General features: G+C 36.9%; 2 protein-coding genes across 7 annotated transcripts in view; one reads left to right on the top strand and one right to left on the bottom strand.

The window, feature by feature from the left end:
* The window catches only part of ppm1aa (protein phosphatase, Mg2+/Mn2+ dependent, 1Aa), a 79,786-nt gene extending 72,074 nt beyond the window's left edge, over positions 1-7,712 (bottom strand). For all 5 annotated transcript variants that reach the window (XM_028439028.1, XM_028439031.1, XM_028439029.1 and 2 more), the window contains exons 1-5: positions 7,329-7,712; positions 2,194-3,047; positions 1,989-2,106; positions 1,241-1,352; positions 1,058-1,115 (exon numbers count right to left, since the gene is read on the bottom strand). In XM_028439028.1, coding sequence (XP_028294829.1) covers positions 1,058-1,115; positions 1,241-1,352; positions 1,989-2,106; positions 2,194-3,030 — 1,125 coding nt within the window. In that variant the 5' untranslated portion in view covers positions 3,031-3,047; positions 7,329-7,712. The remainder of the gene's footprint in view (positions 1-1,057; positions 1,116-1,240; positions 1,353-1,988; positions 2,107-2,193; positions 3,048-7,328) is intronic.
* A 1,367-nt stretch (positions 7,713-9,079) lies between these two features.
* dhrs7 (dehydrogenase/reductase (SDR family) member 7) lies at positions 9,080-13,726 on the top strand. 2 transcript variants are annotated; one of them, XM_028437974.1, is made up of 7 exons: positions 9,086-9,316; positions 10,589-10,741; positions 11,237-11,343; positions 11,442-11,681; positions 11,767-11,889; positions 12,838-13,053; positions 13,512-13,726. In XM_028437974.1, the coding sequence occupies exons 1-7, from the start codon at positions 9,190-9,192 to the stop codon at positions 13,551-13,553; spliced, it is 1,008 nt and encodes a 335-aa protein (XP_028293775.1). In that variant the 5' UTR covers positions 9,086-9,189; the 3' UTR covers positions 13,554-13,726. The 2 variants fall into 2 exon arrangements, with proteins under 2 accessions (XP_028293776.1, XP_028293775.1); XM_028437975.1 differs by having other exon boundaries at positions 9,080-9,182; positions 11,237-11,681.
* Positions 13,727-13,733: the final 7 nt, after the last annotated feature.

Here is a 13,733-nt window from a genome sequence, read left to right on the forward strand (position 1 = left end):
ATCCAATGCTCTGCGCTATCAGCGTGTTTCCATGACGATGTTATTGTCATGGGGCACAAAAGTGTAGTATTATATTGTTCTACAGAATGAATCGGTGACACGCTATAATAGATCCGATTAATCGGTTAGATTTATGACCGATGTTGATTACAAGATGATGCGTTATAATCGGCTCTACATGAATCTCACAATCTTACACAATGTTGTAAGCTGTGTGTAACAATCCAGTTACACACACGTACTAAGTCATAGTCAAAGGAAACAGTTGATTGAAATTTGTGGTCAAACCGATTTTACAAAACGTACCAAGAAAGGTAATGTGAAAAAAAGAGATCATAATATTGACTCAAAGTAAGTAGAAGATAATGTAACTCAACCAATAAAACACTAAAACAGGAAATTATTTCTTCTCTATAAAGACAATGTGTCAACAGCAAACACTGGAACTAAAAGGCAGATTTTACCATCAAACGTAACTTTTCACTTTTGTTCGTCACACTAAAGAATTGGAAAATGATTATTGTGTCTAAAAATTCAGAGAAGGTTGAACTAGCTTTATCTGTAAGAGTTTAAGAACAATTTAGGGCAATTCTGAGAGCTGATTATCTTTTTTTGTGAGTAGTGCATGTACAATCAACAGGGCTCTTGAAGGGAGACCAAACTGTGATCCATACAAAAGGAGGTGAACAGAATACAACAATGGGAATTTTTGCCTGCTGTGTAGTGCTACACAGTGCTTTGACCAATCCAGGTCAACTCTTTGTGAATATGACATGCCATCTCTCTGGTTGTAAATCCAATTCCAAGATGGTAATAATTACCTTACACTAAAGAGCAATCAGTGAAAAAAAATTTTACTTTGAAGACTGATAAGACTGATTGATTTGGAAGTGGAGCACGAAATTCCCTTTACCTAAAATTAAATGATCTTTTCTACCTATCTGGATGCTTAGGCCATGCCTATTAGTCAAACCGGTTACACACCAAAACCATGCAATCCCACCCCAAATAGCATAGAGCATACCTACAGGGAATTCAAAAGTATATGAATACTTACTGTGTCATCACTTCGGTAGGGGTTGAGTTTGTTGTACACCGCTTCAATAACACTTCGTCTGGAAAAAAATTGTAAAAAATTAACACCAGATTAAATTTAAATAAAGTTAATTGAACTAGGACACATAACCAGAAAATGATTGCTGTAAAGGATTAATTTATTTAAACTTATTATTTTACTTACTTGCTTGCCAGCTCGCCTCCAGGTGGCAGGTTAGGGATACTCTCAGAAGCTAATGTCCGCATAACATGGACCAAATCAGGGACGCCCTCCTCCCCCTGCTTTTTGATGATCTCTGTGAAGACAAAGACACAGTTAGAATTGTTTTTATTATTATTTTAAAGCTATAACACATACTTGTGTTTTCAAATACCCAGATAAAAATTTTCTCTTAATAAAACACTTTAATGTAAGTGCAAAAAGCAGCCAAGATGTATTGCTGCAATTTGTTCATGATAAAACTTTTTTTTTGCTCAATCACATAATGCCCCCCAACCCCCCCGTATATGTGGTAAGAAAAAACCCTGCATAATAACGACACAAATGCTGAAATATCAGGCAAAGCCAATTTATTTGAATAGCACATTCCATACACAAGGCAATCCAATGTGCTTTACATGATTAAAAAGTGCAACAGAAAACAAACAATCAATAAGAACATTAAAATCAGCAGTAACAACATTAAAAAAACAGCAACATGATCCCTCTCAGTCAGACACAGTAGAGAAAAAGAGTGCCTTCAACTTCGCTTTAAAAATGAAAGGGGGATAAATGCAACCGACATTTTAAGGGTTAAGTTTTGGACGTTGGCTTTTATTGTAAAACCAAAATGGGTGCCAGGTCGAGTACCATTTTCTCAATTTTCATACAAGCTTCAGAGAGCTTTAAAAAAAAAAAAAAAAAAAAAAAAAAAAAGGGAACTTGTTCCTACCTTCAACTCTCCCCTCCAGATATTTGTCCAGTTCAGCCTCTTGTTTCACTGCTTCTGGTGATACCTTTGGTCCCCCAGGTAAGCAGATTAAAACAACACTCATATTATCCCGGCTCCCCTGTATAATTAAAAAAAACATAATGTAAAACAATTCTGACAGTAGACACTTTAAGGAAGAGTCAGATTTTAAAAATACTTTACATACCTTGTACAAACATGTGTCAACAATTTCATTGCTGACTCTCTCAAGATCATCTGTAACCTCTAGCCTTGATCTCACAAAGTCACACAGTTCTTCATTGGCCATAACATCCCAGATGCCATCACATGCTAATATTATGAACTCATCTTCACCGTCACATCTCTCTATTGCATACACTTCAGGCTCTGGAGAAACAAGCTGCTCTGTCGGGCCTTTGCCATGCACACACTTGTAGTCGAAGTCTCCCAGCGCCCGAGACACAGCGAGAGACCCGTTAACTCGCTGAATCATGACCGAGCCCCCAGCATTCTGAATCCTCTCCTTCTCTTGTGGGTTACTAGGTTTATGATCTTGTGTGAAGAAGTGCACTGCTCCACCACGGCTAAGGAGGCCTCTTGAGTCGCCGCAGTTGATGAAGTAGATATGGCTTGGAGAAATCATCACACCTACTGCGGTGGAGCCACTGCGATCCACACCGTGTTTCTTCTCAGAGATGGTCCGCATGTGTTCATCGATCTGCAAGAATCCCGTACGAATCCCGTTCTTCACACTCTCCACGTTTGGGTCGTCCTGCAGAGCACTCTGGAAGTCTGAGTTGCTGGTGATGTGCTCCAGAAGGTGCTCGCAGCAGTACTTGGCCACCTGAGAGCCAGCATGCCCGTCATAAACAGCAAAGAATGACCAAGGGTCAAGACCATGAGGCAGGCCGATTACTGCCGTGTGCGCATCTTCCATCTCGACCCGCCAGCCCTGCATGCTGCTCAGACCATACCTCAGATTGTTACCCTCACCATGGGAATTGTATTTTTCCATCTTTGGTTTGTCCAGAAATGCACCCATTGTGTTCCCTTGACAGCCTGTAACACACATTAGAAAGAATAACATAACATGACTGTATGAAGATATTGAATCTAATCACAATCAAAGAGATATTTGCTTTTCAAGATGCTGCTGCTTTTTTTAATAGCTACAATAGAGTTCACACTATCATAGATTTCCATGTACTTCGGTACACTTCAGGGATTATGTAATCCAGTGTAAGGCCAGTATTGGATAATGGGTGATGGAAAACATCACCCGAAGTTTTTAACCCTCTGATGATCCTTGGGTCAATTTGACCCAAATCAATGTTCATCATTCAAAAAATAAGACTTTTTGCTTCATATTTCATGACTTTTCCTAATTTGATAGGTACAATTGCTGTAGTTGTTTATTTATTTGAGCAACATAAAAAACACATTTTATGTACAATACATAAGACGTATTCAAAGAAGAAAGTGCCCAAAAGGAGAAGGCAGAAGTTCAAGGAACTTATAGGTAGGGCCCTATAAAATATTTTATTTTTTCCAAATTCTGTTCTATTTTTTCCAAAATTCCTTGTTTTCCACTTTATTTTTTTTTTTAATTCTGTTTTTTTTCCCCAAAATTCCTTGTTTTCCACTTTAATTTTTTTGAATTCTTTTATTTTTTTTAGAAATATTTATAATTTTCTAAAGAAAGTATTAGTTTTTGACTCCTGTGAGGAAACAAAATAAATACTAATAAATAAAAAAACTTATAATTAAACAAAAATGTATGTAAAAAATAAACTAATACAATTAAAAGGTAGATATAAGTTGTCGTCACATGGATTATTCTGACTGCTCCTTTTTAATTATTTATGTGTCATGTAAAAATGTATGAGAACATCATTAATGTCACCCAATTTCCTATCAGGGATCAATGGTTTACTGAATCTGAGCAGGTTTATTGATTAAGTTTTGATCAACTTAGTTTAAATTAACCTAATTTAATTTATCCTATCCTCTATAGATCTGATGAGATGTTAGAATGTAACATTCTAATAACGTTGCTCCAACGAACTTTTATTTTGTACTTGAGGTAGCTTGCTGACTGTGAATGTGTACCTACAAGGCACTGACAAAAGACTGGAATAAAAAAAAAACTAAAGGACAACACAGACTGAGTTATTCTTAGTTAGCCAGGCACAACAGTTCGAACACTAAGCAGGGGAAGATGATTAAAGCTGATCATGTTTTCACGAAGCACAGCTGCGCTACACAGAAAACGAACAGAGCTTTCAGGGGGAGGGCGGTGACCCAGGAAACATTTCCCCATAAAAAACATTCCTTGCCGCACAGTGATGGCGTTTCATGCCGATTCTGTCAATTTCCGCGTTAAACCATTTTCATTGGTTGATTCCGCGATTCCGTTAACGCGAATTTTATAGGGTCCTACATAGGTGCCTACCCCAACTTCACAAAATAAAATGTTAAACTTCACATTTGTTTTTTCATTATGTAAGAATACTATACAAACGTTTACAGTGCACATACATACATATCTTTCATCGCTTATGTTCATTTTTGTTTATGTTCATAGTGGTCGACCGATATGGGATTTTTAAACTGATGCAGATAGATTTTTTTTTTTCAATTTAGCCTATGGGCAATATCTAAATCCGATTTTGGAAGCCGATATACTTTTTTTTTTTTTTAAAGTACATTGATTATGAAAGACAATTGAAACACTCATGATATAAATGTATATATTAGAAGAAATTAAATTAAATACACTAATACAATTCTTAACACTTATTGAACTTTAAATATACCCATACACAACCAAGTAAAACAAAGTTAGAACCTTACGTTATTAAGGTTATAATAAGATAAGGATATTTGATCAGGCACTATTATATTATATAATTATCCTATTATATCGGCTTTTTATTTGTAAGCCTATTGGCTTCTACCTCTCCCATGCACAAGCTATTATTACTTCTTTTGTTGTTGTACATTCATACATATGAATTAATGTTTTTTTATGTTCATTGCTACCCTAAAGTGCTAAATTGAAATAAATAAATAACATTTTAAAAATTGGCCGATATCAAAAGTCGATATGTCGGCCGGCCGATATATTGACTTTTGATATCGGCCAATTTTTAAAATGAATAGAGGTCAATTTTTAAAATGACCTCTATGCTTTTTTATCATTTATGGTCGTTCGAAACTAAAAGTAATGGAAAAAATAAACAAGAATATTTACTTTTTTATCGTTTAGGTTCGTTTGTAACCAAAAGTAATGGAACAAATAAACCAGAATATTTACTTTTTTATCATTTATCTTCGTTTGTAACAATTGATTAAGGATCAAGTCATCATGATAATATTTTTTCAATGTGCTGAACACATGTTGCACGCATTGGTGATCCTCTGGGGTTATTTTGACCCCAAGCTGTTTTAGCTGTGTAAAATGTGTGAGACCCATGTGTGACCTTACGTTCCCACACCTTCCATTTAAAAGCACGGCATAAACATCCTTCATCAATATAGATGGTTTTAAAGCCTCTTCTTGTTGTGGTTTGACGATATTACCATACCCACATTTTTACAAAAAGTAAAGAAGTGGGTGTGGCTTATCGCCAGACTAGCTTTTATCCAAAGCGACGTAAAACACGAGCAGATAGGGTTAAAGGACTTGTTCAACATCCCACAGTGATGAACCGGGTTGGATTTGAACCTGCAACCTCTGATTACGAGCCCGCTTCCTTAACCGTTTTGCCACTAATTACACACACGCCTACAGTCCGCTCCCCACACACAAAATGGTGTTACTTTGCCACGCCCCTCCACATGCGATGAGGAGTCTACGTATATATGATGTCTACGGGTTGATCAAGGAAAGAAGCAGATATATGGAATTGATATATCGGTTCCATATATCAGCAAAATGGTCGGTGTATGATACTTAATTTTAATGCCGATATCAATACCGGGTCAATAATATTGTGAATCAGTAGTTCTAAGTGTATTCAGCATCAGAAGCTCAGAAGACTCGCAGGATTGTTTAATCTGGATTTGCGCACTCAAGAACAGTTATCGGCCCAGGCCTAACTATATACATATTCAACAGTAATGCACAATCACTAACCAATCCTCGCAGCCTTTATTGAACGATAGGTTGAACAATAAAAGTCTATCCACTGACTGCATTTCAATTTACCCCGGAAGTTTTACGGATCAGGATACAAAAACGTTTTCCGACGAGTTCCATTACTCATAAAAAAACAGTATTTGAGATGCAGCAAAATCTAAAAAATTGCCATTAAGGAAAAAGCAGTTCACCAGAGTATCCAATTTGGTTCATCGGAAGTCAAAAAAAAAGAGATCAGGAAAAAAAGGGTAAATGTTGGCAAGTGATTTTCTAGGAGATTCTATGATTTAATAATAATAATCATCATCATCATTTACAAAAACTTAAGAAAATAAACTAAAATCAACTTTAGTCCTTTTACGTCATTGCAATAAATTAAATTAACATTTTAAAGTTACTTCTTGCAACAAAACAAATGTTTAATTCAGGGTTCTCCCAAAGAACGTGTTTTTTATGCTTTTATTTTACTGGTTGGCCACTCGAGGTCAAATGCAGATGAATGTGGTTAGTGAATGAAAATGAATTGTCCCCTGTCAAGTGCAGTAAAACCCGATTGTATATTGAGAAGCCACCAAGCTAATTAAATTCGGTGACGTACTGCTGTCTTTAAATGTTTTCCACAATCGGAAAAAGGGGTCAAAATATAATAATAATTTTGCCACTTGGGCACAAATTTAAATATAATGGGAACGATTCGATGATTGGTTAAGGCATTAAGGACCACTGCTAGTGTAAGCCAGACTAAAACGCCATCAAAAACCATGGATGCTAACAACAAACATTAATATGCCTAAAAAGTATATCAGTCGTTTGATATATCTCTGAATTGCACCTCACCAGCTCCTGAATATGAGATCCAGCTACAGTTACATGCCAGCAGAACTAATGTTAGCTCAGCGTCTGTCCAGTGACTCGAAAAACACCACAAATTACCAACCTCAGAGGTGTGATAAGATTGATTTAATCAATGTTTTGTGGGAGAGTGATTTGGCTGTGTTGTTTGATTAACAGTTAAGGTTAACTGAGCCGCAGGCCCACAGTACAGCTTAGATAAACAAACAGCCTCTCCTGGTCGAAGGCCTTGACCCTTGTCCCTGTCAGCTAACTTTGACAGGCCTGCTCTGCCTCTACGAGCTACATGCTAACACGGTTAGCATAAACGACTTCCATACCAAAATACCAAACACGTTACAACTTACCGAAACACCAAAACACCCGTTAACAGCGACTGAAGCTGCGTCGGAGACAGGAAGCGATGGAATGCAGCCCCCGAAGAGAAAACTACACCGACGAAACTAACGGGGTCTGCGGTGGTTAGCTAGGCTAGCTTAACCAAAGAGCTAGCAACGGGCAAGTCGTCGTTCAGGACTCAGTGCATATAAGGTCTTGGTGCGATGTCCCTCTTTGCGTACCACCGCGGTGTTTACATTATCTTAGCTGGAGAGCTAAAGAGCACCGTCACGGTGAGTAATAACGGGCTGGAGCTCTGAGCAGCCGAGCCAGGAGCGGAAGCCGAAACGTCTCCAGCCTCTCCGCTGACAGCCTGACAGCTGCTAACGTTAGCAGAGCAGCACAACAGGACCCGGATGTTAGAGAAAACATGATGTCATGGTCGAAGCTCTGCAGGAGTGCGAGAACAGCACAACTTCAAACTGTCAACTGGAATGTTTGTATACTGCAAACTTTAATAGACAAAAAAAACAAAAAGAAGAGCAGCACAGCTTTTCATTTTATCAAAACTTTGCCTGTGAAATTTAAAAAAAGAAGAAAGGTTTTATACTCAAAACTGACAATATGTATATATGGATGGGTGTAATAGGGAGGTAGATTTGTCTTTATTGCTCAATGAAAAATAAATATTTTCAATTAAAAAAAAGTGTTCAAATGCAAAACAATATTTGAGACCCAAATAATTGCATTTGAATACTTTTTCTTTGATTGCAAATGTTTTTTTAACTGAAAAGATTTATTTTTATTGAAGTCATCTTTTTTGTATTTGGGCCATATTATGGGTGGTACATTTGTGTGTATTATTCGATCAAAAAATAAAACAATTTCAATCAAAGAAAAAAAAAAAAAAAATTAAAATATGTTTTCAATCAAAGAAAAAAAAGTGTTCAAATGTAATTATTTGGATCACTTTTTTATTATTAAAAGTATTTTTTTCTGATTGAAAAGGCTTTTTTGATTGAATAATAAAGACACAAATCAACCTCCATAGTTATGTTTAATTGGTATAACTCTTGTTTTACCTTGAACAACGTTCCCCATTGTGTGTGTAGATTTGTAAATACATACTATGTTTATGTTCCAAATAAAGTAGTTTAAAATAATATTGATAATTTTGTTGGAAGGTCAATGCAAAATGAATTATAGACTTAAATAAATAAATAAATCCTATGACAATACAATATTCCCAAACCTATGGGTGCTCTATTTGTTAATGACATGCATATAATTAGCAAACCATTATAACCGGCTCAAATATGAGTTAAGTATATTTGTTTCTTTATTTAATTTCCTTAAGATATTTGGGTTTATTAATTCATGATATATTCCCATGGCATTTTCTTTCTTCTTTACTTTCCCATTGTACCTTAGAATAATTCTGAATAACTAGCTGTTATATCTATTCATATTTATTTTCGGCCCAATTTGTCATGATTTTTTTTTTTTTTTTTTTTTTTTGTAGCTATATAAGTTGTCAATGAAAGTATTTCTAGTTTTATTTCCATCGTAATGTTGACGCAAACTTTATCCAATAATGCTCATTGAATGAAATAACACGCGATGAAAAATCATAAACCCATAAGTATAAGTCAATGACCCATGCAGGGATTAGAAAAGCCTGTTTCTAGACCTAAAGCTGTTTTCGCTTCAATTTAAAAAATAAAAATAAATAAATAAATAAATAAATAAAAATAAATTTTTTTTAAAAAAACCCGGAAGTGACGTAGTCCTCCAAAAGCAGCCTATGTTTTTCCTGCAGTTATTTCTCAGCTTACAGAGACGGTTGACCTTCGCTCGTTCACTTGTGCAAGTTGCATGACCTTGTAAGAAATGGAGTGTTGTATTGTGTCTGCTTTGTGCGGGTTTGCACTGTTTTTTGTCTTGTTTTTGTTCCTGTGGTTTTTCGCGGATGCAGATTTCACCCTGTTAAAGGCGAATCTATTCGGACAAAGTCCGGGTGAGTCCATTCAATCTGATCCTCTGTGGTTTTATTATATACATTACCAACGTTTTACAGTAGTTTAAACCGGTCTAACATGTATTTATTTATTAAAGTTCACGAAAACGTGTCCCACATTATACACAGGCATGTACAAAGCTTTCTTTTTTACATGCAGTGTCAAATCCTCACATAAAAATGTCTCATTTAATGACACTGTCAGATGATTTTTTTGAGTGCAAAATATGAGTTAGAATTCATATATAGACACTTACGTTTCTTAGTTTGCACTATAGTTTGTCCCTCAAAAGTTTCAGATCACACAGACTTTACCAAGATGCAAATCATTTAGTCTCAGATATCTGAAAATGAATATATGATATTTTTGTGTAAATGCAAAATCATCTCTTAAGCCAGACTGTCTGTCTCACTTCTCGGTTTGTCCTGTGCTTTTGTTGTGCATTGTAAAACTTACCATTAAAAGCTTACTTATTTGCAGAATGATTGCTCAGAAAACTAAGAAGTTAAATTATTTTAGAACTACATTTTTCAAACTGATCTGGAATCAGTATATTGATGTAAATCCCCTTCAAAATGTAGTGGAATTTTCCATTGCCATAAGGTCAATCTTTGTTGAAAATTTTGTAAAAATCCATGACGCAAGAGGGCCACAGATTTTATGGGTAAAAACGAGTAATTTCAACATTATGGTGTCTTAGTTTGCACTTCTATGGATACGTAAAACACAAAATATGTAAGAAACCAACAATAAAGTAATAAGTGATAATTATCAGTCCCAACTGGATCTTCACTTTAAATTTCCTACATTTTGTGACGAATTTCTATTTAATTAAGGGAAATGTTACATCATAAATTGAGGAAAATTGAAGGATTTTGTAAGAATTGAGATTTTTATCAATTGTTTGACCCTAAAAATGACTGCAATCATGCGATATAAGCACGGGGAAAACTGTGAGCACATGCAAATTTATTGTATATCGCCATTTTGAGAAAAAATATTAAGATATGAGTTTTAGTCCATATCGCCCCAGCAGTAAACAAAACAAAAACTGCTTACTGCAACTGAACTGGATCTGTCGGGCCGGGGGGGGGTTCACAGACGCTGAGAATTCTGAGTGAGTCAAGCCTGAGGAGGTTGGTGTCCTCCTATGAACTCACCCTCCACTGTGTTCATTTTCCTTCAGACGCCTCAGGTCCCAACCTGAGGAAATGTGAAATAGAAAATAGATTACTATGATGAACTTTAAACAGACTCTTTGTGTTATCCAGAGAACAAGCTCAAAGGGCTGGTGGTGTGGGTCACAGGAGCCTCCAGTGGTATCGGAGAGGAGCTGTCCTACCAGCTGGCCCAGTGTGGCTCACGTCTCATCCTGTCTGCTCGCCGCCAGGATGAGCTCAACAGAGTCAAACATCGTTGCTTAGGTAAGAAGAAGAAGAAGAAGTTCTTGTTTTTTTTGCAAAGCGCTGCATATTTTTCGCTTAAAATTCTTTAGAGATGCAGGGAACAAAAATAAGAATACAAATAATTCCAGCAAGTTAATTTTGTTACTTTAACCTGACAAGCTTTCTCATATATATCTGTTTTATATTTGTTCATTTTTATCTTATTTTTTCAACTGTAATGTGTGAACCAGTATATAATCCTTATTTAATTAACAGTCTTTTACTTATGTATGTATTGTTTTTTTATTTTCTTTCTTTATTTCCCCCTGGGATTTTTGAAATTACATGTTAACATTTCATTTAATCAGGCTGCTTTTATTTTTTTTAAGGAAATTTTCCTTTGATCTCCTGACACGTTTTGACTGCCAACTGTCAGTCTTCCTCATAGGCGTCTGCTGTTCGCTTAAAAGGAACTCATAAAGACACATCACAGGCCTCATTAGTCTTTTTTCTCCCTCTTTATTCTCATTGAAGAGCGCTCAAGCCTCAAAGATGAAGATATTTTTGTTCTTCCACTGGATTTATTGGAAAGGACATCGCATGAGGAAAAAACACGAAATGCTCTTCAACAATTTGGACGTGTGAGAATGCTCATGTTTACGTTTTTATATTTTACGGGACAGAAATGTTTGTTTTTGTTTTGTTTTCTATATTTGTTCACGTTCCTGTCCCTTACCAGATTGACGTCCTGATTAACAACGGTGGGCGCAGCCAGCGATCCTTGTGTTTAGAGACCAGTATGGATGTCTATCAAGCCTTGATGGAGCTCAACTTCCTCGGTACGGTTTCAATAACCAAGCTGGTTCTTCCTCACATGACCCAGCGGGGAACTGGGAGTGTTGTGACCATCAGCAGTGTCGTTGGTCTCGCTGGAGCACCACTATCAACAGGATACTGTGCCAGCAAACACGCCCTACAGGTGACGGGATGCCACGCATTTGGGTTGACTTTATTTTTTTTCAAACTCCCTTTAAAATCTTGCTATTTGACCGTGTCATCCTCAGGGTTTCTTTAATTCTCTACGATGTGAGCTGGCTGACTATCCAGAAATACTCATAAGCACTGTGTGTCCTGGACCGGTGAAGTCACAGATCATCAACAATGCCTTCACAGAGGAACTCGACAAGGTATCGTAATCTTTTCTAATGCTGCGTTCACACCAAATGCGCATTTTCGTGACACAGGTACCGTGCGAGTGCTTCCGCGGGATCAAGAAACGTTTTCCCCATATTTGCTTCATATGTGTGTCTGAAGCGAATATAAAAAAGGCGTCGACTAGACTCCCTTTCTTTTCAACATCAACTATGGAGGACCCCAGTAAAATCGCTGCTCTTTACCTTCTGTGGAAGCTGAAGAGTCGTCAAAATGCTTGACGCCGGTGTTCCTGGATGCCCAATTCGACAACCTGCTGGGTCTGATTGGCCCACGGATATCCCAGCAGGATACCAACTACCGGCGTTCCATCTCTGCTGCCGAACGACTGTCCATCTGTCTCCATTAAGTTTCATTAGCAACCGAAGATGCCATGACTCATCAGACACATCTCTCAAATACACAATAAAGATAGATACTTTGTTAATCCCAATGGGTGAAAAGACTGGTTTCCGCATTGGCTGCCTGACGTCATTAACAGCAAGGACTCTGATTGGCTTTCACGCCTGCGCGTCACGCGAAACATTCGCTGGAGTTCAATATTTTAAACTGAAGCAAATGACGGATGTCGAGGAAAAACAGGAGCGCGAATCAAACTGCGAGGACCGACAGGAGAAGAATTCGCCTCTTACCACGTCTTCTCATTAGCTTTGTATGTAATCTGGCCGTACAAACATTTCGCGCCGCATCCGGTGTGAAAGCATCACTTATTGAAAGAGTTCCACTATGCTTGAGGTTTGATACATATTTGCTGTATTTTGCTTAGAATGTGTTGATGATATGATATATTGTATACATTGTTAGGTGTCTTTTTTTATCTTAATGTATTTTCTATAATGCGGACCCCTGGAAGAATAGCAACAGCCCTGCTGTGCAAATGGGGATCCTATCAATAAACGCTTTTTTTTTTTTTATGATCCAAGCCCATTGCCACAGTTCCTAGTCAGGAACACAAGATGCCGACGAGCCGCTGTGTGCGTCTAATGCTGGTGGGAATCGCCAACAACATCAAGGAAATGTGGATTTCACAGCAGCCCGTCCTGGGGTTTTACTACATCTGGCAGTATACGCCCACATTCGCTTGGTATGTCTCAAACCTGTTGGGCAAGAAAAGGGTGCAGAACTTCAAAGCAGGTGTGGTAAGTTTAACCGCCACCAAATACAAATTTGCTAATGAATTCATCTTTTTTTTTCTTTTATTTTCTGGCTGAATTCAACAAATGTTTACGAATTCAAAATATTGTATATAGACCTTTTATTTCTTTGTACAGTGTTTGCATTTTATTTGTTTCATTTTGGTGATTTTTAATTTGATATGGGGAGGTTTAGTGATTTTTTTTTTTTTAAGTGAGCAGAATTCTGACACTCTTTTATTTTAGTTGGCTGTTGTAGGGATTGAATATACAACCTATCCTCCCTCTATCATTTTTATAACATTAAGGGTATGGGGTTTATTATTGTCAGGTCTTTAAACATCTACTTCACACGTTGCTGTACAATCATTTAACACATAACCAGAATTATCACTCATCTTAAGTCTTTAGTTTTAACTTTGAACTGTCCAAAACCAATGCTAACTGCTCTTTTTCTCTTGCAGGATGCTGATAGTGCCTACTTCACTAAACCAAAGACCTCCTGAGAGCAACATTCTCTTAAAGAAATGTTGCACAAATCAAAATATGAGATTACTTCCTAAAATCATTACTACGGAAACCAAAATTCTGACTTTGGATACATTTTTGGTCTTGATGCTTATGTAGTAATGTCTCCACTGACCTTTTGCTTAATAAAACTTCCATTTGAATACATTAAGCTCTGT

The sequence above is a fragment of the Gouania willdenowi genome, chromosome 22 (assembly GCF_900634775.1).
Source record: "Gouania willdenowi chromosome 22, fGouWil2.1, whole genome shotgun sequence".
NCBI classification, from domain to species: domain Eukaryota; kingdom Metazoa; phylum Chordata; class Actinopteri; order Blenniiformes; family Gobiesocidae; genus Gouania; species Gouania willdenowi.